General features: G+C 41.1%; 1 protein-coding gene, 1 long non-coding RNA gene and 1 other non-coding gene across 11 annotated transcripts in view; 2 read left to right on the forward strand and 1 right to left on the reverse strand.

Annotated features, from left to right (window-relative positions):
- On the forward strand, nt 1-26393 carry LOC107522978 (uncharacterized). Of its 8 annotated transcripts, XR_009552488.1 has the most exons (6): nt 1-318; nt 734-806; nt 1281-1360; nt 9099-9193; nt 21892-21955; nt 26379-26393. It is a non-coding gene; the product is annotated as an uncharacterized LOC107522978 (long non-coding RNA). The 8 variants fall into 8 exon arrangements; XR_009552485.1 differs by lacking the exon at nt 26379-26393 and having other exon boundaries at nt 3-318; nt 21892-22244; XR_009552486.1 differs by lacking the exons at nt 21892-21955; nt 26379-26393 and adding an exon at nt 19509-21032 and having other exon boundaries at nt 3-318.
- LOC132541630 (small nucleolar RNA SNORA13) lies at nt 523-655 on the forward strand. The gene has a single exon (XR_009552760.1). It is a non-coding gene; the product is annotated as a small nucleolar RNA SNORA13 (small nucleolar RNA).
- EPB41L4A (erythrocyte membrane protein band 4.1 like 4A) overlaps nt 4051-27194 on the reverse strand; it is a 349321-nt gene continuing 326177 nt past the window's right edge. For both annotated transcript variants that reach the window (XM_060201270.1, XM_060201269.1), the window contains 5 exons: nt 16054-16101; nt 13461-13529; nt 11402-11512; nt 10249-10330; nt 4051-4641 (listed from right to left, as the gene is read on the reverse strand). In XM_060201270.1, the coding sequence (XP_060057253.1) occupies nt 4513-4641; nt 10249-10330; nt 11402-11512; nt 13461-13529; nt 16054-16101 (439 nt within the window). In that variant the 3' untranslated portion in view covers nt 4051-4512. The remainder of the gene's footprint in view (nt 4642-10248; nt 10331-11401; nt 11513-13460; nt 13530-16053; nt 16102-27194) is intronic.

A 27194-nucleotide genomic window follows, 5' to 3' on the forward strand; every position in this document is an offset into this window, starting at 1 on the left:
TGGGCCAACCACGCGCCCTTTTCTGCCGCTTTTGTTCAATTTCTGGCGGTGCTCTGGTGTGTTAAGCATGGCGCGTTCCTGGCCACGTGGTTGCGAGCTCTCCGGGAAGCCCTGCATGGGCCCTGAATGCGCGGAAAGGGTAGCGGCCTGGATCTTGGGCCCAGAAAGGGCCTCTCCAATCTGCCATCTCTGCCTAGAAATGGGAGGTTCGTTCAAATGCGTTTAAGTGTCTGCAGTTACTGTCAGCCAGGGACATTGTAAACTTTAGACCCTGGTAACTATCAAGTTGGCGGAGACGAAGAGAAAACTCTCTTGCAGGTGAGTTTTCCTCTGGGAAAAAAAAAAAGAAAAGAAAAACCCGAGTAGGCTCTTAAGTTGTAGCCACTTAATGACACTTTTTAAGATTTCACTTAGTCGAGTTTTGAATCTGGAAAATGGAGAGTTGGTAATGTTATCGTGCACAGAATGGCCATCTCAGCTACTGTGCTAGCAGTAGTTTTACCATCTGTAAGCATTTTACGTAGCCTTTGTGTTGCCCATTCACTTTGGAAACTAGTGGATGTGGTGTCAAAAAAGGCTCAAATCGAACACTTATCAGGCTTTTCCTGCCTTTGATTTTGATGTCTTAGGCATAGGAACTGCATAAGTAACAGCATACTTTCGTGCCACTGCTCTTGAGTCCAAACATTAGCTGTATAGTTTCACTTAATGGATTTTACTGATTTTTGTTTAGGTGAAATGGATATGTGAGGCACGCTCTGCTGCTGCTAGCAAAATACCATGTGGGAGCGCTAAAGTGACCGGAGGTAAAGTGATGTTGAAGTTACAGTGTGAGGCATTTGCAATATAGTGTGTGTATACACGTGTATCTTTTTATTAGAGCACTGCTCTGGTTTGGGTTATAGTGGTGCTAGGGATTGAACCTAGGACCTTGGTGACTTGGGCACTAACGTCTTTGCATTATGTTGTTACCCCAGTTTCTAAAATAAGGTTTTAGCTTATTTCTAGGCTGAAGTGCCTTCCCTTAGTATTAATTTGATATTTCACTAATATTAGTGTTGCTTACACCTGTAATTAACTGATGTAAATAATCCATCTGTTAAGCATATTTTTTGATAACATAAAACCCAAGTACAGGAATTTGTGTAATGTGCTGTTTTGCCATGTGCACAGCCCAGGTTCGTCTCATCCCCCCACTGCACTTAAGGAAGCCTGAATTCTTTAGATGTGACTCATGTAAATGGTGAACTAATAAAGTTTTTTTTTTTTTTTCCTTACAGAATGCCCTTGGTGTGAGGAAACTGAATTTAATCTTCTGGAGTTTGGGCCATTTGGAATTTTAAGGAGCACAATAATAAATGTAAACGTATACATTAGTTAAGTGTTACCTATCACTGATAACCACTTGGAAAGCAGGCTTATGCTATGCCCAAGGAGAAGCAAGTTTTTTTTTTCCTTCCAGGGTTATTGCTGGGATTTTACCTGCACTACAAATCCACTGCTCCAGGAGACTTTTTTTTTCCCCTTTTGTTGCCATTATTGCTGTTGGATAGGACAGAAATCAAGAGAGGAGGGGGACAGAAAGATACCTACAGACTAATTCACTTGTGAAGTGACTCCCCCCCCCCCCACAGGTGGGGAGCCTGGGATCCTTATGCCAGTCCTTGCACTTGCCATGTGCGCTTAACCTGCTGAGCTACTGCTAGGCCTGAGAAACAAGTATTGAATGCCTTGAGCCCATGCTCAAGAACCGAACTATAGGTGATAGGATTTTACCAGATCTGGAAAACTTTGGGAAGCAGTGTTGATTTTTCTTGTTGTTTCTGCCACCAGGGTTATCACTGGGGTTCAGTGTCAAGTACTATAATTCCACTGCTCTGGGTGGCCATTCTATTGGATCAGATAGAAACTGAGAGTAGGGGGTGTGAGTAGGTGGTATAATAGTCATGCAAGAAGGAGACTTAACATGCCTGTGGCATGTGAGTCACAGGTTCAGTCCTCCACACAAGTGAGAGCTGAGTAGTGCTCTGGTAAAACAAGACATTGAGGGTAGAGACAAGACAAAGATAACTGCAGAACTACTTAACAGCATGTGGAGCTTCCCCTGAAAGTGGGGGTTGGGGCTCAAACTCAGTTCCAGAGGATTGGCATGTGAGAGTCTTTTCACTATGGATATGACCATAAGTCAGATAAATTCATGGCAGGGTAGGTAGGTGTATTCCAAAGTTATGTAATTCTGGGTCACCTGCTGCTAAGAAGTTCCTCCAGGGCTGTGGGGTAGGGTTGGAACTTTGGTCCATGCCCAAGTAAGACTTGTGGGAGAACATGATGTTAGAAGAGGACCTAGAGAGGTTTGTATTGCTATGTGGAAATGTTATACATGTTCAAACTGTCCATTGTAAACCATTAATCTCCCAATAAATACTTTTAAAAAAAAGAGTAAGAACCAGAGCAACCAAACATGCTTAAAGGTGTGGAAAAATTAATTTAAAAAATATCTTTGGGGGGAGTTGGGCTATAGCACAGCGGGTTAAGCGCAGGTGGCGCAAAGCACAAGGACCGGCATAAGGATCCCGGTTCGAGCCCCGGCTCCCCACCTGCAGGGGAGTCGCTTCACAGGCGGTGAAGCAGGTCTGCAGGTGTCTTATCTTTCTCTCCTGTCTTCCCTTCCTCTCCATGACGACATCAATAACAACAATAAAACAACAAGGGCAACAAAGGGAATAAATAAGATAAATATTAAAAAATACATCTTTGGGGGAGTCGGGCAGTAGCACAGTGGGTTAAGCACAGTGTGGCACAAAGTGCAAGGACTCTCTTCCCCCTCCATTTCTGTCCTATCCAACAGCAACTACAAAAACAAGGGCAATAGAAAGGTAATTTTTAAGTATCTGGTGCTGACATGATAGAGCATCAGACACCCTGGCTGTGTGATGCCAGCCTGAATTGACAGGAAGGGCCACAGTATGGACACTTCCCTCAGTGTAGTAGGGACCTCATTTGAATCTATGTCATGCCATAGAAAGTAACTTGATAGACATGTTAAGTGGCAGCTGAAATAACCAAAATGAGCCTGGGTGGGGACTGAAAGCTCACCTTTACTAGAAGGGGAGGGAGAAGTATGCAGATCACTAAGCAAGAGACACCTAGCTAGCACCAGTGTTGTGAAATTAATGACTAAGCTATAAATGACAACAATCAGGACTTAGTAATAAAACCAAGTAACCCCGGACTAAAAGGAAGAAAAGATAACTACTGCAGACTCCCTGGTAGAGCTGTGCCTTACTGTGCTCTAAGCCCTAGCACACATGGCTGTACCATGAAAAGGGGAATATAGCAGTGCCACTAGTAGTAGCTGTGGGGTCTTCTGAAATCAAAAGTGGGCCCACTATATCTGAGTAGGTTTAGATCATTACTCAACTTTGGGTGGTGCTGGGCATTAAACCAGGGAGTTTAGAGCCCCCTGTGAAAGTTACTTGGCACAGCCACTATGCTATCTCAGTCTAGATGAATGTTTTTTAAAAGTGAAAAGGCTGGTTTTATACAGGAAAGCAATGTAGAGGATGTGGCAGCCTTCAAAGCATAGGTGTAGTGTTGGGAAGATAGGATTAGAACTGATGGCATAATGAAAGGTCTTGCCTGAGTTATTCTGTTGGCCCCATAGGTTGCATCTGCAAAGGAAGGGTCTTTTTTATTTTCCCTTTTCTTACCCTTGTTTTTTATTATTGTAGTTATTGTTGTCTTTGTTGTTAGATAGGACAGAAAGAAATGGAGAGAGGAGGGGAAGACACCTGCAGACTTGCTTCACCACCTGTGAAGTGACTCCCCTGCAGGTGTGGAGCCAGGGGCTCGAACCGGGATCCTTAACCCTGGTCCTTGCGCTTTGTGCCCCATGTGCTTAACTGGCTACGCTACCACCCAACTCCCAGGAAGGAAAGGTCTTAAACAGTCTTGGGAGTTGGCCAGGTTAGGGGAACTGATGTTGAGGGTCATGAATCTGCAAAATCCAGTGACATTTTTTTTTCCTGAAAATAGACAAGAATACAAAGCAACATTTACAAACCAAAAGCTTTTTTTTTTAACACATGTAAGTAATCAGTGTAACTTAATGCCACAAAATAAGAGTGTTACCAAAAAAAGTGAACAAAAAAGACCAGCCTGAATATTAGAACCACAGAGTACTTTCTTCCCAGAGTACTAACTACAACAAGCCAATTATAGTCCAGGAGACTGGGACCATCAGAAGTGTCATCTGGTCTTAATTGTGGTAGACAGTGAGTTTATAGGAAATGGCATCAAGTGAATAGGTTTTTTTTAATACATAATCCTCCCATTTACTAAGTAGGAAGGTCCTTCAGAGTATGATAAAGGTAAACCTTTAACAGAAGAAACACGCCAATTTCCTTGTGCTGCAGGTCCAAGATACTTAATCATGATTCACAGTTTCAAAGTAAAGGTGGCACACACCCTTTCCACACCCCTTCCACCTCCCACCCAAACAATTCCCTGGGTTCAAGTCTCTATCTTGGGCCGAGAAACTTGGATAGTCTTTATTGTTTTTGCTGTGTGTTTTCCAGCCAGACTGCTTGTAGATGTCTGAGATTTTTCTTCAATCAGGCTGTCTTTAGATCCATTTCTTCTCTAGAAGTAATTTGAAAAAAAAAGTGAGAGATGCAATTGTATTAATGTCACAATTTAGGTTTTCATATAAGATATCAAGTTCATAATCAGTATTTCATCTAAATATTAGTTTTAATCATTAAAAAAATTAGGTTATTGTTATGTGTTCCACTCCAAGTAAGTCATTTCCTTTGTGGCTGATCCTAAATTGGACTCTTAGGGGGAAAGATGAACAGATTGGTAAGGGGCAGTTTATAATTTAATCTGATTTTCAGAGATCACTGAATAAAGCTGTCACAACACAATGTCTTGGGGGACTTTATCAGATAAAGATGTGGGGGTGTTGAAAGCTATGAGGGCCCTGGAACTGAATGGGAGTCTGGGAACCACCCCATCAGGACTAGTAGAAACAAAACAGGCTGGGGAGATGTTGAGATGAGACTAAAGGTGCTCTGAATGACTGCTTCCATTCTTTTTTCACTACTCATAGCCTAATTTGGTCAAACTGCATAGCATACATACTTTCAATGTACATTCACACACAATGAGCCCCTATGTCCAGATTTGAGATTCATTTGGGTTAAAGAAAAATCATCTATTAGAGAAACATCTCACCTGTCCCTGACTTATCAATGGTTTTACTGACAGAAGCAACAATTCTAAATGTTGGGATTTCTAGATAGCCTGCTCAGTGGCTTCTTTTGACACTTAAACAGAAAGCTCTTTTCATATGCCATCTAAGGCCTAGCAATATCTAACACTCCACCTACCCACCCACTCCTTGCTATCCCCTCTGCACCACACATCCTGGCCCTGTGGCCTCAGCATTTCCCACTCTTCTATGACAGATTGGCCTTCACACCCATACAACATACTCTAAACAGCCTCTGACCAACATAACTTATTTTTATTTATTTTTGTTTGCCAAAACATTGCAGTGCAGATGGATTGAACTTGGGACTTTGGTGCTTCTGGCATGAGAGTTTCTTTGCATAACCATTATGCTATCTACCCCTGCCAACATAACTTTTTTTTTTTTAATTTTTTTTTTATTAAAGAAAGGATTAATTAACAAAACCATAGGGTAGGAGGGGTACAACTCCACACAATTCCCACCGCCCAATCTCCATATCCCACCCCCTCCCCCGATAGCTTTCCCATTCTCTATCCCTCTGGGAGCATGGTCATTGAGTGTTGCAGAAGGTAGAAGGTCTGGCTTCTGTAATTGCTTCCTCGCTGAACATGGGCGTTGACTCAACATAACTTTTTGTCCATTTCACCTGTCTGTTTATATGTGTTATGTTCAGGTCAAGTGAATATTTTCTTCAAAGGGCCAGACTGAGCTTCCTCCTGACTACCATTTCTTTTTTTAAAAAGACAACCCTCTAAACTATAAAAAGCACTACTAGTTCCTGGGCTATATGAAAACACGTAGCTATCTAATTAGATGATTTAGATTTGGTCCACAGACATGCTCAGTGCCTATCTTCTTTAGATATGCCCATTAGATATATGTTGAATGAAAATAAAAGGTGACCCAGAAACAAGCTTATAATCAAGTGTTCTTGGTCACAAGAAATGATTTCTGTATACAGCAAAGTAAGATCTAGTCTTTAAACATTTAGTATGTATCATTTACATTTTTGAGATTCTTAAGTGATAGTAATTGGTAAAGCACATATATAGTAAAGTTCTTATTTCAAAACCAACATAAACTGAAGCTACATAAAAGCTCCAAAATAACATTTTTAAAATTTATTTTTGAAATATTGTTTGATAAGACAGACAAATTGAGCTAGGAATGGGGAGTTAGGGGGAGAGACAGACACCTGCAGCACTGCTCTATTCTTTTGCAAGTGCGGACCAAGGGCTTGAACTTGGGTCCCTGTATATGCTAACATGTCAACCAGGTGTGTCATTTACCAGGCTCTTTCTTGATGTTTAACTACAGACAGTGAAAGAGACCACAACACTGACATTTCCTTCAGTGGAGTGGGGGCTGAGCTGAAACCTGGTTCACACACCAGTTCATTGTCCAAGTGAGCTACTTTGCCCAGTAGTGTTTGTCTTTTTTTTTTTTTTTTTACCAGAGCACTGCTCAGCTCTGACTTAATGGTGATGCTGGACCAACAGTACTTTTTAATCTTCATTGTAGCTCAGGCTACTATTTATGCTGCACAGAAGTTTGAGGGTGAAAGTAACTGTTTAAGTCACAAAAGTAATATATGGAGACAAGGCAGCACAAATGGCAAGGCATGTGAAAGCCAAGGGTTAAAATTCATGAATATAATTTCTAAACAGTTACAGTGACCTGAAATATGTTGTTTGGACAACCAAGTAGCACTCCCAAACTTGCCTAACTGGATAATGTGTAGACTGTAGTGGAAAATGAAGTTTTTAAGCACCAGGGTTTTTCAGACTGAGGCATTTATTCCCCCCAGCTGTTTTAGGACTCAAAACAGAGCCCTCTCTAGATGTGCTTTTTTTTTTTTTCTTTATTGGGGAATTAATGTTTTACATTCAACAGTAAATATAATAGTTTGCACATGCATAATATTCCCCAGTTTCCCATATAACAATACAACCCCCACTAGGTCCTCTATTATCCTTCATGGACCTGTATTCTCCCCACCCACCCATCCCAGAGTCTTTTACTTTGGTGCGATATGCCAATTACATTTCAGGTTCTACTTGTGTTTTCTTTTCTGATCTTGTTTTTCAACTTCTGCCTGAGAGTGAGATCATCCCATATTCATCCTTCTGTTTCTGACTTATTTCACATAACATGAATTTTTTAAGGTCCATCCAAGATCAGCTGAAAATGGTGAAGTCACCATTTTTTACAGCTGAGTAGTATTCCATTGTGTATATAGACCACAACTTGCTCAGCCATTCATCTGTTGTTGGACACCTGGGTGGCTTCCAGGTTTTGGCTATTACAAATTGTGCTGCCAAGAACATATGTGTACACAGATCTTTTTGGATGGATGTGTTGGGTTCCTTAGGATATATCCCCAGGAGAGGAATTGCAGGGTAGGTCCATTTCTAGCCTTCGGAGAGTTCTCCAGACTGTTCTCCACAGAGGTTGGACCAATTTGCATTCCCACTAGCAGTGTAGGATTCCTTTGACCCCACACCCTCTCCAACATTTGCTGCTGTTACCTTTTCTGATGTATGACATTCTCACAGGAGTGAAGTGGTATCTCGTTGTTGTCTTTATTTGCATTTCTCTGACAATCAGAGACGTGGAGCATTTTCTCACGTGCTTCTTGGCCTTTTGGATCTCTTCTGTGGTGAATATTCTGTCCATGTCCTCCCCCCATTTTTGGATGGGGTTATTTGTTGTCTTGTTGTTGAGTCTGGCAAGCTCTTTATATATGTTGGTTATTAAACTCTTATCTGATGTATGGCATGTAAAGATCTTCTCCCATTCTGTGAGGGGTCTCTTGGTTTGGGTAGTGGTTTCTTTTGTTGTTAGATGTGTTTCTTGATGAGATAGCTATCTCACCTAGGTCATGCCCCTTCCTGTACTCCACTCATGGTATGCTATACAGTGAGTATGTATAAACACCTATTGGCCTTAACCTCCAAGGAGGGTGAATCTGACAAGCCACCCCATGGAGTCAATAGAAGCCTTTAACTAAGATATATCAAAGTTCAGTTTTTCACATTTACCTAAGGCCTATGTTCTTTAGTTCCCCAACAAGTGTTGATCCTAAGAGAGCTTTCCAATAAACTTCCACACAAACCTCCATCCCAGAATCTTTTTCTAGGTAACCTAGCCTAAATTGGCACAGGCTTCTTCTGTTCCTCACTAAGTCATCTTCAAACATGAATCAGTACAAGTGAAGGGTACATGATAGATACCACTAGGGTTTGGTTCCTGAAAGTATACAGAATACTGTATGCAAGTTTACATACAAATATTAAAAAGATGAGCAGGACAGCAAAATGGCTCACTTGGATTGTGTACCGCTTTACCATGTATGTGATCCAGAGTCAAGTCTGGCCCCCGCCATACTGGAGGAAGCTTCAGTGCTATGATCTCTCTCACTCTGCCTCCTTGTCTATCTCTCCATCTGAAAAAGTCATCTTAGACCAGTGAAGCCCCAGAAGTGACAAAAAAAATAGATTAAAAAAAAAAGATAAAAGAAAGCATTGCAAACTGGCTGAAACTCTCCATTGTAAGATTCAATTTTATAGTTGTTGTTCAGCAAATATAAATATATCCAAAAATCTGATACAGTTTATGTTTTTCCTAACTTGTTAAATATATGTCATGAGAGATGTCAGAAAACTGATGAAATACGTTTTGTTACAGCACTCCCCTGATGTACTTACCTAATTCAGCTGAGTGTTAAGATTGACTTTGTTACGGCAACTAGGTGCTTCCTGTGCCCTTGAACACTGTTTTAACCATGTTTTTTTTATTTCTATTTTTTATATTTATTTTCCCTTTTGTTGTCCTTGTTTTTCAGAAGGAAAGTAAATCTCTTTTGATAGAAAAGACAGAAGATAGGATGTGAGTAATTCTCCTGTCTGCCACTAGTGAACAATAGAAGACTGATCTCTTGTAAGACTACCACTTCTTGTTTTATTGGCTCAAAAAATATATAAAAGTGTGTGTTTTAACTAGTGAAGCTATAGTTTCTTTATTCTGACTCCAGTCTTAAAAATCTGTTTTTTTAAATGTTCTTTTAACTGTTACTGTAGTTTATTTATTATTGAATAAAGACAGAAATTGAGAAGGGAGAGGGGATAGAGAAGAAGGCAGAGAGACACCTGCAGCTCTACTTTACCGCTTGTGAAACTTTCCCTATGCAGGTGGGGACTCATGTCCTTGCACACTAGTGCGTGCACTTAACCAGATGTGCCAGCACCTGGCCCCTTAAAATCTGTTTTTTGGTTTTTTAAAAAAAAATTTATATTTATTTATTTATTTTCTCCCTTTTTGTTGCCCTTTTTTATTGTTGTAGTTGCTATTGTCATCATTGTTAGATAGGATAGAGAGAAATGGAGAGAGGAGGGGAAGACAGAGAGGGGGAGAAAAAGATAGACACCTGCAGACCTGCTTCACTGCCTGTGAAGCGACTCCCCTGCAGGTGGGGAGGCAGGGGATTGAACCGGGATCCTTAAGCTGGTCCTTGCGCTTCGCGCCACATGTGCTTAACCCATTGAGTTACCGCCCAACTCCCTAAAATCTGCTTTTATCTATGGTTTTACTAGTCTTAAACCATTTTAGACCCTGCATTAACTCTGGATCTCATTCCTAACCTAATTCTTCCCAGGCTAGACCTTGACTTGATTGTGCAACCTTTGTTTCTGTTCCTTCCCTGTTTCATACATGTTCTTTTAGAATATAGAACCTTGAGGGTGGGATATGGAGATTGGGTGGTGGGTATTGTGTGGAATTGTACCCCTCCTACCCTATGGTTTTGTTAATTAATCCTTTCTTAAATAAAAAAGAAAAAAAAAAGAATTCTGACCAGGACAGAAACAAAACAAAACAAAAAAAAGAATATAGAACCTTGAGATGAAGATTCACCACACTGCCTCCCTGAAGGAACTTTCAAAATGAATTCCTCAGACTAATCAGTACAAGTTCTTTAAGACCTCATTAATACTAACCTGATGAATTGTAGAACCACCTGAACCTTGTGCATCTGAAGAACGAGTCACAGGAAGTGGAGGTACAAGATCTGTTTTTGAACTATAAAGAGGAAATTTTAGAATTAGTGATTGGAACAGTACCTAGGAACACAACCTAAGCTGGAAAAGGGCTATAGCAAAGAAAGCATGTTTTAGATATCTTAGTGTTACTTTTAGTGCCTACCTTAATGCTTTAAGCAAAGACATGTTTGATGAATGGCTCTCAATTAAGCTGGATAGGCTGTATGCTTTGCCTAAAATTTAATAAATGGAAGAACAGGGCGGAGGGTAGATAGCACAATGGTTATGCAAAGAGACTCTTATGCCTGAGGCTCCAAAGTCCCAGGTTCAATCCCCCGCACTACCATAAACCAGAGCTAAACAGTGCTCTGGTGAAAAGAAGAAAAAAAAAAAAAGGGAGTTGGACAGGAGCATAAGCGGGGTTAGGCACAGGTGGCGCAAAGAGCAAGGACTGGCATAAGGATCCCGGTTCAAACCTCCGGCTCCCCACCTTCAGGGGAGTCGCTTCACAAGCAGTGAAGCAGGTCTGCAGGTTTCTTTCTCTCCCCCTTTCTGTCTTCCCCTCCTCTCTCCATTTCTCTCTGTCCTATCCAACAACAACAACATTAATAACAACAATAACTACTACGATAACAACAAAACAAAGGCAACAAAAGGGAGTAAATAAATATTAAAAAAATTTTAAATGGAAGAACAAAGGGTAAAAGATTGGTAGGAGACCAGGAATTGGTGCACTTGATTAAGTGCACACATTATAGTGCTCAAGGACAGAAGTTCAAGCCCCTGGTCCCCACCTGCAGGGGGAAAACTTGATCAGTGGTGAAGCAGGGCTATAGGTATGTCTTTTTCTCTCCCTCCCCTCTCAATTTCGGTCTCTATCCAATAATAAACAGTTACATTTTAAATGTTGGTATGATTTCTTATAATAACATGAAATAAAAGTAGTTTTTGATTTATTCTAAAACCTAAAGAAACTTATTGAACTTTTATTTATTTAATCAGTACACTGTTCAGCTCTAGTTTATGGCGGTGCCAGGGACAACCTAGCACCTCAGGTGTCTTAGAGTCAGATTCTAGAGCCAGGGAAGTAATATGTAATCAGCCTACTTACTTCACTTCTGAGAGGACAGACCGTTCTCCATCTGAGCACTGAGACCTGCGATACTGGCGGTAACTTCGAGGTGAATGAGAGTGCCTGATGCGGATTGGGTCACCTTGAGTTCTGAACAAGCACCAGATAGCAAAATCAGAACAGGATAATTTAGAGTGATTACTTAATACTGAATCCATAAGGGAATAATGCTTTTGAGAATTAAAAAAAGAAAAAAACACCAAAACTTGACCAGTTTGGACATGGAAAGCATCACTGACTGGTTTAAGTTTTAGTTAACAACAGAAAACTGCTCCCTTGACTTTACATGAAAATAAACATTTAGTATTTGCATGTATGGCTGTGAAGGTATATTTCTAACATTTTTTTCATTTTTATTAGTATTTTAATATAGATTTACAAAATTATAACGGATATAATTCCACACCTTTCCTACAACTAGAGTTCTATGTTCCCATTGGAAATCGTATTAGTTCTCCCAAGATCACAGATATGGATTGACTGATATTTCTATAACTATCAATCTATATTTCTATATTTCTTCTTTTTTTTTTCTATGATCTTGCCTTCTCTTCCTTTCTAAGTCAAACCTACTACTGAGTGGCTTTACAAATTATTTTTTTTGTTTCTTCTCTTTCTCTGGATCCTGGTGGAATGAGTTCAGAACCCTCTGGCCATCTTCCCTCAACATTTACCCCTCTGGGAGGTGGTCCAAAATTCCTTATGGGGTACAGAAGGTGGAAGGCTGGCTTAAGTAATTGCTTCTCTGCTAGACATGGGCATTGACAGGTCGATCCACACCCCCAACCTGTTTCTAACTTTCTGCAGTGCATAACAAATTTATCTATTAATGAAAGAGAAAGATCAGAGCTAGTGCCAGAGAATCACTTTGTCACATGCTATGCAGGATTGAACTCAGGACCTCATCCTTAACATCCTTGAGGATTCAACACTTTATTCAACTTTTAATAAAATATTACCTATATATATTATATATATATAATATATATTATATATTATATCCAGTATGAAATATATATACATATCAGGCAAAATAGCATTTTTACCAGGTCAGTGTCCTACCTACTAACTACACTATCAACACAATGAATAATTCAATCTTCAGCCTAAAGGGTGAAGATGAAGGGTGGAGAAGAGAAAGGATGCAGTATACCAACCTACTATTTGACCAGAGTGAGAAGAAAGCATAGGTTCTAGTAGGCAAACAAAACAATGAAGTAGTCTCTCACATTTCCCATAACAAACCATAGTAGGACCAAGAACATGGTAACTCATTTTTAAAAATTATTTATTTTTATATTACCTAATTCATTTTTTAAATTAGTTTTATGCTGTATCCTACACTGGTTGGTGATGAGGGAATCTTGATAAACAAGGTCAGTGTGTTAATTGTATGACAGGGAAAGAATATTGTTAACAGTCAGTTTCTGGGTCCGGGAGGTGGCGCAGTAGATAAAAGAATCGGACTCTCAAGCATGAGGTCCTGAGTTCAATCCCTGGCAGCACATGTACCAGAGTGATGTTTTGCTCGCTCTCTCCTCTGATGTTTCTCATTAATAAATAAATACAATCTTTAAAAAAAAAAATCAGTTTCTATCTCAGAGAAAAAAAGGGGGGGGAAGAGTCTTTTAAATTTGTTAGTCATCAAAAGTCCCCTATACCTATCACAAATAGAAAGTTAATAAGAGAAGATGTAGAATAATTAGCTTTAATTTTTAACTTTTTGTTAATGGTAACCTAAAAAAAATTTAAAAAGATAAATTTTTTTTGTGAGAAAAGCAGAGAGGAGAGACACAATGATCAATACTAGGGATTGACCCTGGGACCTTTGGAGCCTCAGGCACCAAAATACAGTGTGCTAAGACTGCAATCCAAGCTTTAGAATTTGCTTGACTGCATTCTTTTCTACCTCATTCTCTTGTGTTTTAAGTTTTAGTTAAAATACACAATACTTCATGGAATATCATTAAAAAGTCTGCCTTTCTCATAAGCACTAATTAAACTTAAGAAAAGATTTTCATAAGTAAGGCATACTTACTCAATTTTAGTGTATGGAATCTCCTTCAGTTGTTCTTCTGACAACCCCGAAGGATCCACAAGTTCCTTTCTGGAAGGGAAGGAGCAGTAAAATTGAAGTGACTGTGGCATGAATAGCAGTACTTTTCACATTTGGCAGGCGAATTTTCCCTTTGTAATCTTTATCCAAATGTCATATTAATTAGGCTAGAAATATAATCCAATAAAAAAATGTTAAAACTGGACATTGGGAGTAAAACTTTTTCTACAACTTTTTTTTAAATAATTTATTTCTTTATTGGGGAATTAATGTTTTACATTCAACAGTAAATACAATAGTTTGTACATGCATAACATTCCCCAGATTCCCATTTAACAATACAACCCCCACTATGTCATTCATCATCTTTCATGGACCTGTATTCTCCCCACCCACCCACCCACCCCAGAGTCTTTTACTTTGGTGCAATACTCCAATTCCATTTCAGGTTCAACTTGTGTTTTCTTTTCTAATTTTGTTTTTCAACTTCGGCCTGAGAGTGAGATCATCCCATATTCATCCTTCTGTTTCTGACTTATTTCACTCAACATGATTTTTTCAAGGTCCATCCAAGATCAGCTGAAAATGGTGAAATCACCATTTTTTACAGCTGAGTAGTATTCCATTGTGTATATATAACACAACTTGCTCAGCCACTCATCTGTTGTTGGACACCTCGGTTGCTTCCAGGTTTTGGCTATTACAAATTGTGCTGCCAAGAACATATGTGTACACAGATCTTTTTGGATGGATGTGTTGGGTTCCTTAGGATATATCCCCAGGAGAGGAATTGCAGGATCATAGGGTAGGTCCATTTCTAGTCTTCTGAGAGTTCTCCAGACTGTTCTCCACAGAGGTTGGACCAATTTGCATTCCCACTAGCAGTGTAGGAGGGTTCCTTTGACCCCACACCCTCTCCAGCATTTGCTGCTGTTACCTTTTCTGATGTATGACATTCTCACAGGAGTGAAGTGATATCTCATTGTTGTCTTGATTTGCATTTCTCTGACAATCAGAGACTTGGAGCATTTTTTCATGTGTTTCTCGGCCTTTTGGATCTCTTCTGTGGTGAAGATTCTGTCCAAGTCCTCCCCCCATTTTTGGATGGGGTTATTTGTTGTCTTGTTGTTGAGTCTGGCAAGCTCTTTATATATGTTGGTTATTAAACTCTTATCTGATGTATGGCATGTAAAGATCTTCTTCCATTCTGTGAGGGGTCTCTTGGTTTGGGTAGTGGTTCTACAACTTTTTTTTAATTTCCCTTTTGTTGCCCTTGTTTTTTATTGTTGTTATTGTTGTTGTTACTGATGTCATCATTGTTAGATAGGACAGAGTAAAATGGAGAGAGGAGGGGAAGACAGAGAGTGGGAGAGAAAGATAGACACCTGCAGACCTGCTTCGCCGCCTGTGAAGCGACTCCTCTGCAGGTGAGGAACCGAAGGCTCCAAGGGATCCTTATGCCGTTCCTTGCGCTTTGCACCACGTGTGCTTAACCTGCTGCACTATTACTGCCCGACTCCCTCTATAGTTTTTTTAAAATTGTCACCAGGGTCATTACTGGGGATTGGTGTCTACACAATGAATCCACTGCTCCTGGCAGCCACTCTTCCCCCTCCCTTTTCTTTCTTTCAAATATATATCTTTTACCTGATACAGCCGAGAGCAATTGAGTGGGAAGGGAGAGCGAGAGCTAGCAAGCGAGAGAGAGACATCTACAGCACTGCTTCACAGATAATAAAGCTTCCCTCCCTGCAGATGGGGACTGGAGACTGGAGCCTGTATCCTTACAAATGGTTATCTGTACATTTTACTTTGTGCACCACTGCCCCATCTCCTTTTCTGTAGCTGTTTAACCTTCTTCAAGTGTCTTTTTTTTATTTGCTTTCCCCCCTTTTGTTGCCCTTGTTGTTTTATTGTTCTTGTAGTTATTTTTTTTTAAAGATTTTATTTATTAATGAGAAAGGTGAGAGAAAGAACCAGACATCACTCTGGTACATGTGCTGCTGGAGATCGAACTCAGGACCTCATGCTTGAGAGTCCAAAGCTTTATCACTGCGCCACCTCCGGGACCACTGTTGTAGTTATTTTTTTTTAATATTTATTTATTCCCTTTTGTTGCCCTTGTTTTTTATTGTTATAGTTATTATTGTTGTCACTGATGTTGTCGTTGTTGGATAGGACAAAGAGAAATGGAGACAGGAGGGGAAGACAGAGAGGGGGAGAGAAAGACATCTGCAGACCTGCTTCACTGCATGTGAAGTGACTCCCCTGCAGGTGGGGAGCCACAGACTCAAACTGGGATCTTAACGCTGGTCCTTGCACTTTGTGCCATGTGCTCTTAACTCGCTGTGCTACCACCCGACTCCCTGTTGTTATACTTATTGTTGTCATTGGATAGAGAAATGGAGAGAAGGGGAAGTCAGAGAGGGGGAGAGAAAGACAGACACATGCAGACCTGCTTCACCACTTGTGAAGTGACCCCACCTGCAGGTGCTTCTTGATATCAGTGGTCTTTCTTGTAAATTCTTTAAAACTACACATTTTGACACAATGGGGAGGGGAACACAGTACTTACTGAATATGCTTCCACAACTCTTCTTTTGCTTGGATATCAGGGCTTCTCCTACAAATAGAGAAAACTAGATTCATCTGTGCAAATATACTTTTCCTAACAACCTAAAAGCATTAACATCATACAGAATGAGTAGTGTTCAGACTAGTGTTTATTATTTGTTTGTTTGTTTATTTTACCAGAGCAATACTCCTTTCTGGCTGGGGACTGAACCTGGACGCTCCAAGCCTCAGGCATGAAAGTTATTTGCATAACTATTATGCTGTCTTTCTAGCCCTAGACTAAAGTTTAAAAAGACTTTTTACCACTAGCTTTATCCCTGAGGCTCTGTGCTTCCAGGACAACTCCACTGCTCCCAGTGGCTTTTCTTCTTTTCTTTTCTCCAGGTTTTTTTTTTTTTTTTTTTTTTTTGCCACTGGTGCCTGCACTACAAATCCACTGCTCCTGGAGGCTACTTTTCCCCTTTTGTTGCCCTTGTTTATCATTTCTTTTATTATTATTATTATTGTTGTCATTGCTGTTCCATAGGACAGAGAGAAATCGAGAGAGGAAGGGAAGACAGAGGGGGAGAGAAAGATAAGACACCTGCAGACGTGCTTCACTGCCTGTTAAGCAACACCCCTGTAAGTGGGGAGCTGGGGGCTCGAACTAGGATCCTTAACACCGGTCCCTGTGCTTCACACCATGTGTGCTTAACCTGCTGCGCCACCGCCCGGCACCCTCTTTTCTTGCTTTATTCATTTACTGGATAGAGACAGAGAAACTGAGGTCGAAGGAGGGAGGCAGAGAAGGAGAGAGAGATACTTGCAACATTGCTTCACTATTCATGAAAATTCCCCTCTGCAAGTAGTGGCCTGAACCTGGGTCCTTGTGCATGGTAACATGTACACTCAACCAAGTGTGCCACCACCCAGCTCCTTTATCTTTCTTCTTTTATTCCATTTCATTTCATTTTATTTTTGCCATCAGGGTTACTAGTAGGGCTCAGTGCCTGCACTACCAGTCCACCACTCCAGGAGGAGTCCTTTTTTTTTTTTTCTTCTTTCTCTTCTCTCTTTCTCTTTCTTCCTTTCTTTCTTCCTTCCTTTCTTTCTTTCTTTTCTTCCTCTTTAACATTTTATTAATGAGAAAGAGAGGGAAGAGAGAAAGAATAGACATCACTCTGGTTGTCGTGCTGATTGAACTCAGGACTTCATGCTTGAGAGTTCAGCACTTTGTCCACTGTGCCACCTCCCAGACCACTTTTTGTTTTTCTTTCTTTCTATTTTATTTGATAGGATAGAGGAAAATTGAGAGGAAAGTGGAGATAGAGAAGGAGAGAGACAGACAGACACCTGCAGACCTGCTTCACTGCCCTGTAGGTGGGGAGCTGGTCTTAAACCTAGGTCCTTTTCATGGTACGTGCAACTAGGTGCGCCACTATTTGGCCCCTTTCTTTTTGTTTTTTATTCTTTTTTATTCTTATTTATTTTATTTTATTTATAAAAAGGAAACACTGACAAAACCATAGGATAAGAGGGGTACAACTCCACACAATTCCCACCACCAGAAATCCGTATCCCATCCCCTCCCTTGATAGCTTTCCTATTCTATTCTATTCTACTCATTTATTTATACAAAGAAACATTAACAAAACCATAGGACAAGAGGGGTAAAACTCCACACAATTCCCACCACCAGATCTCCACATCCCCTCCCCTACCCTGATAGCTTTCCTATTCTTTATCCCTCTAGGAGTATGGACCCAAGGTCACTGTGGGATGCAGAAGGTGGAAGGTCTGGCTTCTGTAATTGCTTCCCTGCTGAGCATGGGCATTAACAGGTCTATCCATACTCCCAGCCTGTCTCTCTCTTTCCCTTGTGAGGCGGGGTTCTGGGGAATCTGAGCCCAGACAATAACTTGGATCCACCTGCATATCAGATTTCAGGCTCAGGGAAAAAACAAAACTAATGTAGCCCTCTTTTTTGATAAGAGGCTCAGAGGGAAGGAAAGAAAGGGGGGGGGTGGAGGGTGGGAGAGAAAAGTACCTGATACCCTTTTGATGGTGGGGGCCAGGGGCTTGAACCAGGGTCCTCACACATTGTAAGATATATATATATATATATATATATTTATATTTATATTTATATTTAGATAAGAGACAAAGAAAATAGAGAGTGAAAGAATGCAGCACCAAGCCTTCCTTCAGTGCAATGGGGGCCGGGTTCAAACCTGGGTTGCATACATGATAAAGCAGCACACTATCCAAGTGAGCTATTTTGCCAGTCCCCAAAAGACTTTGTTTTTAGGAGCCGGGTGGTGGCACACCTAGTTAAGCGCACATATAATGCACAAAGACCTAGGTTCAAGTCCCCGGTTCCCACCTGCAGAGGGAAAGCTTTGCACGTATTGAAGCAGTGCTACAGGTTTCTCTCTGTCTCTATCTATCTCTCCCTTCCCTCTTGATTTCTGGCTGTCTCTGTCCAATAAATAAAGATAATAGGGAGTCAGATGGGTAGCATGCACGTGCCGCAAAGCGCAAGAACCGGTGTAAAGATCCCGGTTCAAGCCCCCGACTCCCCACCTGCAGGGGAGTCGATTCACAGACGGTGAAGCAGGTCTGCAGGCATCTCTCTTTCTCTCCCCCTCTGTCTTCCCCTCCTCTCTCCATTTCTCTCTGTCCTATCTAACAACGATGACATCAGTAACTACAATAACTACAACAGTGAAAAACAAAAGGGAAAATAAATATTAAAAAATTTTAAAAAAAGAAAAAAATTAAATAAAGATAATAAAATTTTTTTTACTTTTTATTTTATTTATTTATTCCCCTTTGTTGTCCTTGCTTTATTGTTGTACTTATTGTTGTTGTTATTGATGTCGTTGTTGGATAGGACAGAGAAATGGAGGAGGGGAAGATAGAGCGGGGTGAGAAAGATAGACACCTGCAGACCTGCTTCATCACTCCTGAAGCGACTTCTCTGCAGGTAGGGAGCCGGGGGCTCAAACTGGGATCCTTACGCCAGTCCTTGAGCTTAAAATAAAATATTTTTTAAAAATAAAAGGGATGATTTATTTTTTTAAAAGACTTTATTTGTGGTCCAGGAGGTGGTGCAATGGATAAAGCATTGGATTCTTAAGCATGAGGTCCTGAGTTCAGTCCCCAGCAGCACATGTACCAGAGTGATATCTGGTTCTTTCTCTCCGCCTATCTTTCTCATTAATAAACAAAAAAAAAATTTTTTTTAAGACTATTTTTATGAGACAGACTGGTACACTACTCAATTCTGGCACATGGTGGTTCTGGCCATTGAGTCTGAGACTTCTGGAACCTCAAGACAAGCAAGTCCTGTGCATCCCCCCAATATTCAAAAGGCTAAGGCACCAACTATATTAAACCTCTTTTGATATCTATAAAAATTCGAACCAGATGCCCTGCTAACCATGGGAAGCAGATTTGTTTGTGTTTGTTTCACAGGAATCCCCGGAAATCCATTTGGACCCCTGTCCTCTGACATCGCCCCACAAGATGACATGACTATAGTGCACCCCCTGAAACCCATGATGTGACCTGACACAATCTGAAGAACCTGATTCACAGACTCCAAGGACAGAATTTTCTTACTGCCTTTCTCTTGCCCATTGCTGTCTGCCCTTCCTGCTTCTGCTTTGCCTGTCACGTTTTGGTGGTTTCAGCTCAATCTCTACAGAAAAGTGGAATTCTGATGGCTGACTTTCCCATCAAGATAGACGTGCAGCATTTTATCCCCTGGCATTTCTTCCCCTGGTCATCAGCATTGGACTGACGCTGCTTCTATTGGACTTACTGGTACACCTCTTAGACACTTTACACAACTTTACAGCAGCTTCCCTTTATGCTGCTGGATTTCTCAAAGACTGACTGCAGCAGTTCATAGACTTTACAACCAATTGTCTTGGGGACTATACAACGCTGAATAGCCCCTTCTCACTTGGCAGGCAACACCTCCTTTAGCCTGTTCAGCCCTGCCCCTTGAGGCAGGAAACGCCTTTTGAGGCAAGAAATGCCCCTTTTCACCCACCAGGCCTCCCCTTGACATTAAACCGGCTCTTGCTGCTCTCCTACTTGTCCCTTCCTGTCTTGTTCCAGTTCTTTTGAAAATGCATTCACGATATCATTCAGGTTTATGCCCAAAAGGTTTCTGTTCACCCCTACACTACTATTCCTCTGTCAGAGATGGAGCCTTTTACAGACACTGACCCATTTAAATGTGATGATTAGATAGAAAGATAAAGGAAAGATGTAGAAATATTGTGAAGAGATGGTGAAGCCTGGCAGAGTTTAACCTATGAGATGAGTCCCTCCAGGTAAGTCTCTCTCTCTCTACAGAGGGGTTGAGCAAAAGGGGGGACACATAAATCTCACAAGGTTGGTGGCTATGTAAGTCTTTCCTCCCCCACAAAAACATCCTACATCTTCCCACCGGAGCCTGACATTCCTTAAAAAACATTAAGCCTGCTCCACTCTAAATTTCCTATACTGTGGCCATTAGATAAATGGAAAGGGGAGGTGTTGGGATATTGTACAGTTGTGGTTGAACATTGGCAGGGCCCACAAACCATATTTCCATGCGAGTATTATTATTTACGTATCAGTCTTCTGCCTTGTTTTAAAATGACTCCTCCACCACCACATTACCCCCTCAGGGTATTGCCCTTCCGCCTGCTAAAACCCTAGCAACCATTGCTATGGAAACTTTCTGCCTTCACAGAGTGGCTTGTTTTCTCCACCCCCTTTCCTAGTCAATCCCATTCCTTGTCACTTCCAGTTTTTACCCTATAAAGCCCGCAGCTGTTCCAGTTTCGCTCTCTCTCTCCTTTCTTTTCCACATCCTGACCTGGAGAAGGGCTGGTGAGCATAGCAGGAGGCGGCCATTTTGCTAGCTCCACGTGGCCTAAACCCGCTGTGCCCGCACCCAACTCTGGGGCGTCCATGTGAATAAAGATTTGCGTGCCCGCTCCACCACAAGTTCCTGGTCTCTTCTCTCTCCCGAGATGTGCAACCCGACAGTAGAGCACACAACCTGAACGCCTGAAGTTCCAGGTTGCATACTCTGTGTCACATGTACTAGAGCAATATTCTTGCTTCTCTCTCTTAGCCCCATCTCTTATAAGAGAAACAGAACTAGGGAATCGGGTGGTAGCGCAGCGGGAAAAGCGCAGGTGGTGCAAAGTGCAAGGACTGGCATAAGGATCCCAGTTCAAGTCTCCGGTTCCCCACCTGCAGGGGAGTTACTTCACAAGTGGTGAAGCAAGTCTGCAGGTGTTTATCTTTCTCTCCCCTCTCTGTCTTCCCCTTCTCTATTTCTCTCTGTCTTATCCAACAACAATAATAACTATAACAAAATAACAAGGGCAATGAAAAGGAATAAATATTTAAAAAAGCAAAATAAAATAAAAAGAAAAACAGATCTTAAAAAATTAAAAAGAACAGTTTCCATTTATTAGACATCTTTATTTAAAGATGTCAGACTTTTAGTAAATATCTCTATATTTTTTCACATTTCTGAGTGGTCAGAAGAAATCTTAATTAGATACATTCTTCCTTTCTTTTCCTTTCCTCCTCTCAAAATTAGAGGTTTAAGAAGCCATAGCAAAAATTTTAAAAGGAGGAGGAGAAAGAGAAAAATAAAAACTTTAAAAGATTTGGTCCACCTGCTTGTTAGCTGTTGGACTCAGACAAAGATTAGTAAAGTCATGGGCCCCTTGGAATATATCTAAAATAGACCTACTAGCTTTTTCCAAAACAGAGACCCCCAATCTCATCTGCTATATTCTTGCCTTTAGGTTCCTGATTATTAAACAATTTGTTCTTCTTTCAGCCACCAAGTTGCAGATGCTACCATGAAGCCAACCTGACTTCCCTGTGCAGATGACCTCACAAATGTGTCCTGGCACCCTGACCCACTAGGGAAAGATAGGGACAGGATGGGAGTATGGATAAACTGCCAATGCCCATGTTCAGTAGATAAGCAATTACAGGAGCCAGATCTCCCACCTTCTGCACCCCATAATGACTTTGGGTCCATACTCCCAGAGGGATAAAGAATAGGAAAACTTTCAAGGGAGGGGGTGAGATATGGAACTCTGGTAGTGGGCATTGTGTGGAATTGTGCCCCTCTTATCCTGTGGTCTTGTCAATATATTTTATTTTATAAATAAATTTTAAAAAAGCCTTAGGGGGCCGGGCAGTAGTGCAGTGGGTTAAGCGCACATAGCATGAAGCACAGGACCTGGTTCGAGCCTTCAGCTCTCCACCTGCAGGAAGGTTGCTTTACAAGCAGTGAAGAAGGTCTGCAGGTGTCTATCTCTCCTCCTCTTGATTTCTCTCTGTCCTATCCAACAACATTGACAGCAATAACAATAACAACAATGATAAACAACAAGGGCAACAAAAAGGGAAAAAAATAGCCTCCAGAAGCAGTGAATTTGTAGTGCAGGCACTGAGACCCAGCAATAACCCTGGAGGGGGGGGAAAAAAACTTTTAAAAAGAAGCCATGGAGGTGGTCTGGTAGGTGGTACAGTGTGTAGGGTACATGACTTGTGTGCATAAAGTTCTAAGCTTGATCCACAGCTTCATATGTGCCACAGTGATGCTCTGGTTCTTTCTTTCACTTCCTTTCTTTCTCATGTTAATAAATAAATAAATCCTTGGGCTTCTAATAGATCCCTCTTTCCACCATCACTGGTCACTTCCATCAGGAACATCATCATAGGCCTTCTTGTGGGCCTCTCCAAGACCTTGCCCTCACTATAAAGTAGGAATGGTAAGGATTGCCCCGCTCTCTAAAAGGAGGCTAGGTCATCCTACTCTGCCTCACAAGGAAGACTGGTTCTGAAATGAGTGCAGCCTGCAATCTCCCCAACTATGACTGTGAACTGCAAGCTCAGACTGACAGGTTGCACAGCCTCTTGTGCTAAATTTAAATATATATGGGCTCTGGGTTAGATATATGGGATAAACAGTTCATTGTATTTATATACTTTCTTCCAGGTTGAGAGCTACTCTCAGCCCTAATCCAGCTTTCTAGCCCTATTGTCAACTCTGACACCATATTCCCAGACATTATTGTTAGTCAATACTACTGTTATTTTTCATTAAAAATAGTAAGGTTGTATAGCCCAGGGAGTGAGTGGTACAGTGGTAGAATTCCGGACTTAAATTTTGGTGCTTACAAGGTTCTGACTTTGATCCTCATAATTGCATATGCTAGCGTGATAACTGGTTCTGTTTCTCTTTCCCTCTCTTGTGAAATAAAATAGAGCTTAAAAAAATAGTAAAGTGGAAAAAATCAATAAAGACACTTGCCACCAGAGGGAGCCCAAGGCTTCTTACACGCACAAGTTGAGTCTATGAAAACTATTGTTTTAGCTTTAGCTTCAATGCTTCTTCCAAATATTCCCAAACTAGTCAGCGTTTACCCATGTAATAAGCAGTTTCAAAAGCCAGGAAGACCACATAACTGGGAGCACATCTGCTTTGTCATCTTCGAAGCCCAATTCCTAGTGCAGCCTTCACCAAGCTAGCACAAGCTACAGTATTGTGGTGTCTTTCCCTCTCTCCCTTGGTCTGTCACTCTGATAAAGTTGGCCCAAAGTGGTAAAGTCCAGGTGAAGATAAAAAGACAATACAAACAAACAAAAAAACAACCAGAAAATAAAAATGTTAGTTTTACTGATGCTGACTTACTTTGTCATGGTAAGTATACATGAGTGGCATAGCAAAGCAATTGAAAAATGTACTAGAAAAGACTCTAGTACTTTTTCAATATTTAACCATATTTAAGCTTGATCTTTTTTGGAAGAAAGGATTTTTTAAAAATATTTATTTATTTATTTTTGCCCTTGTTTTATTGTTGTAGTCATTATTGTTGTTGTTATTGATGCCTTCGTTGTTGGATAGGACAGAGAAATGGAGAGAGGAGGGGGAGACAGGGAGAGAGAAAGATAGACACCTGCAGACCTGCTTCACCGCTTGTGAAGCAACTCCCCTGCAGGTGGGGAGCCAGGGGCTTGAACCGAGACCCACCGCTGCGCTACCGCCCAACTCCCTCATTTTTTTTTTAAAAGATTTTATTTATTTAAGAGAAAGACATCACTCTGGCACATGTGCTGCTGGGGATCAAACTCGGGACCTCATGCTTGAGAGTCCAAAGCTTTACCACTGCGCCACCTCCTGTACCACTGGGATTTCATATTTTATACTACTATAAGTCTGGTTTTGAATAATAAATACTGATTCTTATCCTTTCATTTGGAGTTAATAAATGAATCATGTTTGTGTTAAGTATCATACATAATATTCTGACACAATACATAATATTCCATAGTATGACAATATGGATACGTTATAAATACTGCAATGGCAATTCAAGAATATGGGAACAACTGAAAAGAAAGTATTCTGAGAGATACATATTTGCCTCCAGGGTTATCGCTGGGACTCGTTATCTGCACTACAAATCTGCTCTTGGAGGCCATTTTCTCCATTTTTTGCCCTTGTTGTTACTGTTGTTATTGTTACTGTTGACATTGCTGTTGTTGGATAAAACAGAACAAAATGGAGAGAGGAGGAGAAGACAGAAGGGGAAAGAAAGACAACTGCAGACCTGCTTCACTGCTTGCAAAGTGAACCCTCTCCCACCCGCAGGTGGGGAACTGGGGGTTCGAACCAGGATCCTTGCACAGGTCCTTGTGCTCTGCATAATGTGTGCTTTCTTAACCCAGTGCGCTACCATCCAGCCCCTGCTGTATACCTTTAATGTCAAATAAATCTGAAGAGCCAATTTACTTTTCTCAAATGCTGCTGTTTCTTTGCCTCCCCCGCCACTTTTAAGCTGCAGTTGAGTCCAGTGGCTCCTTATCCTCATAAAACCAAATTTTAATTTTTATGTGGTCAGCCATACCCTATACTCTTTACTTCTTACATCCTCATCCTCATCACAAGGGGTGGCAGGAAACAAAATGCCTTGTAGTGTTTCTACTGATTAAGACCTGGAAAACTTACGAATTAAAGTTAAAACAAGTCCAAGTATTTATGATGTTACAGGTACTTGATATATATGATCTGACAATATTCAGCAAAGTCTCATAAGAATGGTGTTACCTGTGTTGTAGAAATGATGATGGAAGTTCTCAGAGATTACGCAATAAGCTAAAATCAGGAGGCCCAGGATACAGAGGTCTCATAAAAACAACCAGCAGCTACTTTAATTTCAACAAACTCTTCCAAAGTTATAATACTTATATTCATTTGTTTACTTCAAATTTCCACTTATGTGCTTACTTGACTTCTCTGCCCTAACAAAAATCAGATACTTTGATACCTATCTCTATGCATCTCTCTGATCCACCTCTCCCAGCTAAACACCATGACTATTAATTCATCCATTTTACCCAAAGCTAAAATTCACTAGTGATGCCTCTCATACTACAAATATGAATCTGTCACCAAAATCTATACAAATCTGTTATGAAAATGTGAACGTGGGGGCCGGGTGGTGGCGCACCTTGTTGAGTGCACATATTACAGTGCACAAGGACCCGGGTTCGAGCCCCTGGTCCCCACCTGCAGGAGGAAAGCTTCATGAGTGGTGAAGCAGGGCTGCGGGTGTCTCTCTGTCTCTCTCCCTCTCTGTCTCCCCTTTCCTTCTCAATTTCTGACTGTCTTTATCCAACAAATAAAATGAAGATTAAAAAAAATTTTTTTAAAGAAAACGTGAACTTATCCACTTCTGTTCATTTTCACCAACACAATCTTTTCTGAGCTAAGATTTCTCTTGGACCACTATAAAAGCTTTCTTTTAAAAATTTATTTATTTATTTTCTTTTAATGAGAGAGATAGAGATAGACCAGAGCACTGCTCAGCTCTGGCTTACAGTAGTGCTGGGGACTGAACCAGTGACTTTGGAAACTCAGGCATGAAAGTCTTTTGCATAGCCATCATGCTGTCTCTTCAGCCCTATAAAACCTTTCTAGGGAGTCAGGCGGTAGCGCAGTGGGTTAAGTGCAGGTGGCCCAAAGCACAGGGACTTGCGTAAAGATCCCGGTTCAAGCCCCCAGCTCCCCACCTGCAGGGGAGTCACTTCACAAGCGGTGAAGCAGGTCTGCAGGTGTCTGTCTTTCTCTCCCCCTCTCTGTCTTCCCCTCTTCTCTCGATTTCTCTCTGTCCTATCCAACAACAACAATAATAACTACAACAATAAAAAACAAGGACAACGAAAGGGAATAAATAAAATAATAAAAAAGCTTTCTAATTGTAATGTGATAGTCTTTCTCTTCCTCAGTCTGCTTCCTTAAAAAAATAGTTTTTTGTTTGTTATTGTTTTTGAGGTAGGACCTCATACAAGCACAATTTCACTTCTCTGAGCCACTTTTTCTTTAAAAAGAGAGTAAGAAGCACAGAGGAAAAGACATCACCATATTGGACCTCCCTTTATTGTCATAGCATCTCTCAGTGCGGTGCCAAAGCTCAAACATGAGTTGTAAGCAGGCACTTTACCCAATGACCTATCTCTCTGACTCCATTTGGTCTTCTTGTCCTTCTTTATTGCCACCAGGGATATTGCTGGGACTCAGTGCCTATACAGCAAATGCACTGATTCTAGAAGTCATTTTCCCTTTATTTCTTTTATTTGTAGCACAGAAAGACATTGAGAGAGTACAGAGGATAGAAGGGAGAGAGAAGAAGAGAAAGACCTGTTTTACTACCTATTTTACTGCTCCCTCTGTAGGTGGGGACTGGGGCCTTGAACCTGGGGCTTGCACATGGTTAACATGTGCACTCAACCAGGAGTGTCACCACTCAACCCCATTCAGTTTGCTTCTTCACAAGTAGAGCAGTTTCTGAATGAATAATTTACTCTTGGGGCCGGGCAGTGGTGCACCTGGTTGAGTGCACATGCTACAATGAATGAATGCACAAAGACCCAGGTTTGAGCCCCTGGTCCCCACCTGTAGGGAGAAAGCTCTGCAAGTGGTGAAGTATTGTTGCAGGTGCCTCTCTCCCTCTCCCTCATCCCCCTCTCCCTCTCCATCACCCTCTTCCCTCTCTATTTCTGGCTGTCTCTATCTAATTTATAAAGATAATGAAAAAACAAAACAAAAAATTACTTCTTTTTTTT

The sequence above is a fragment of the Erinaceus europaeus genome, chromosome 11 (assembly GCF_950295315.1).
Source record: "Erinaceus europaeus chromosome 11, mEriEur2.1, whole genome shotgun sequence".
NCBI lineage: Eukaryota > Metazoa > Chordata > Mammalia > Eulipotyphla > Erinaceidae > Erinaceus > Erinaceus europaeus.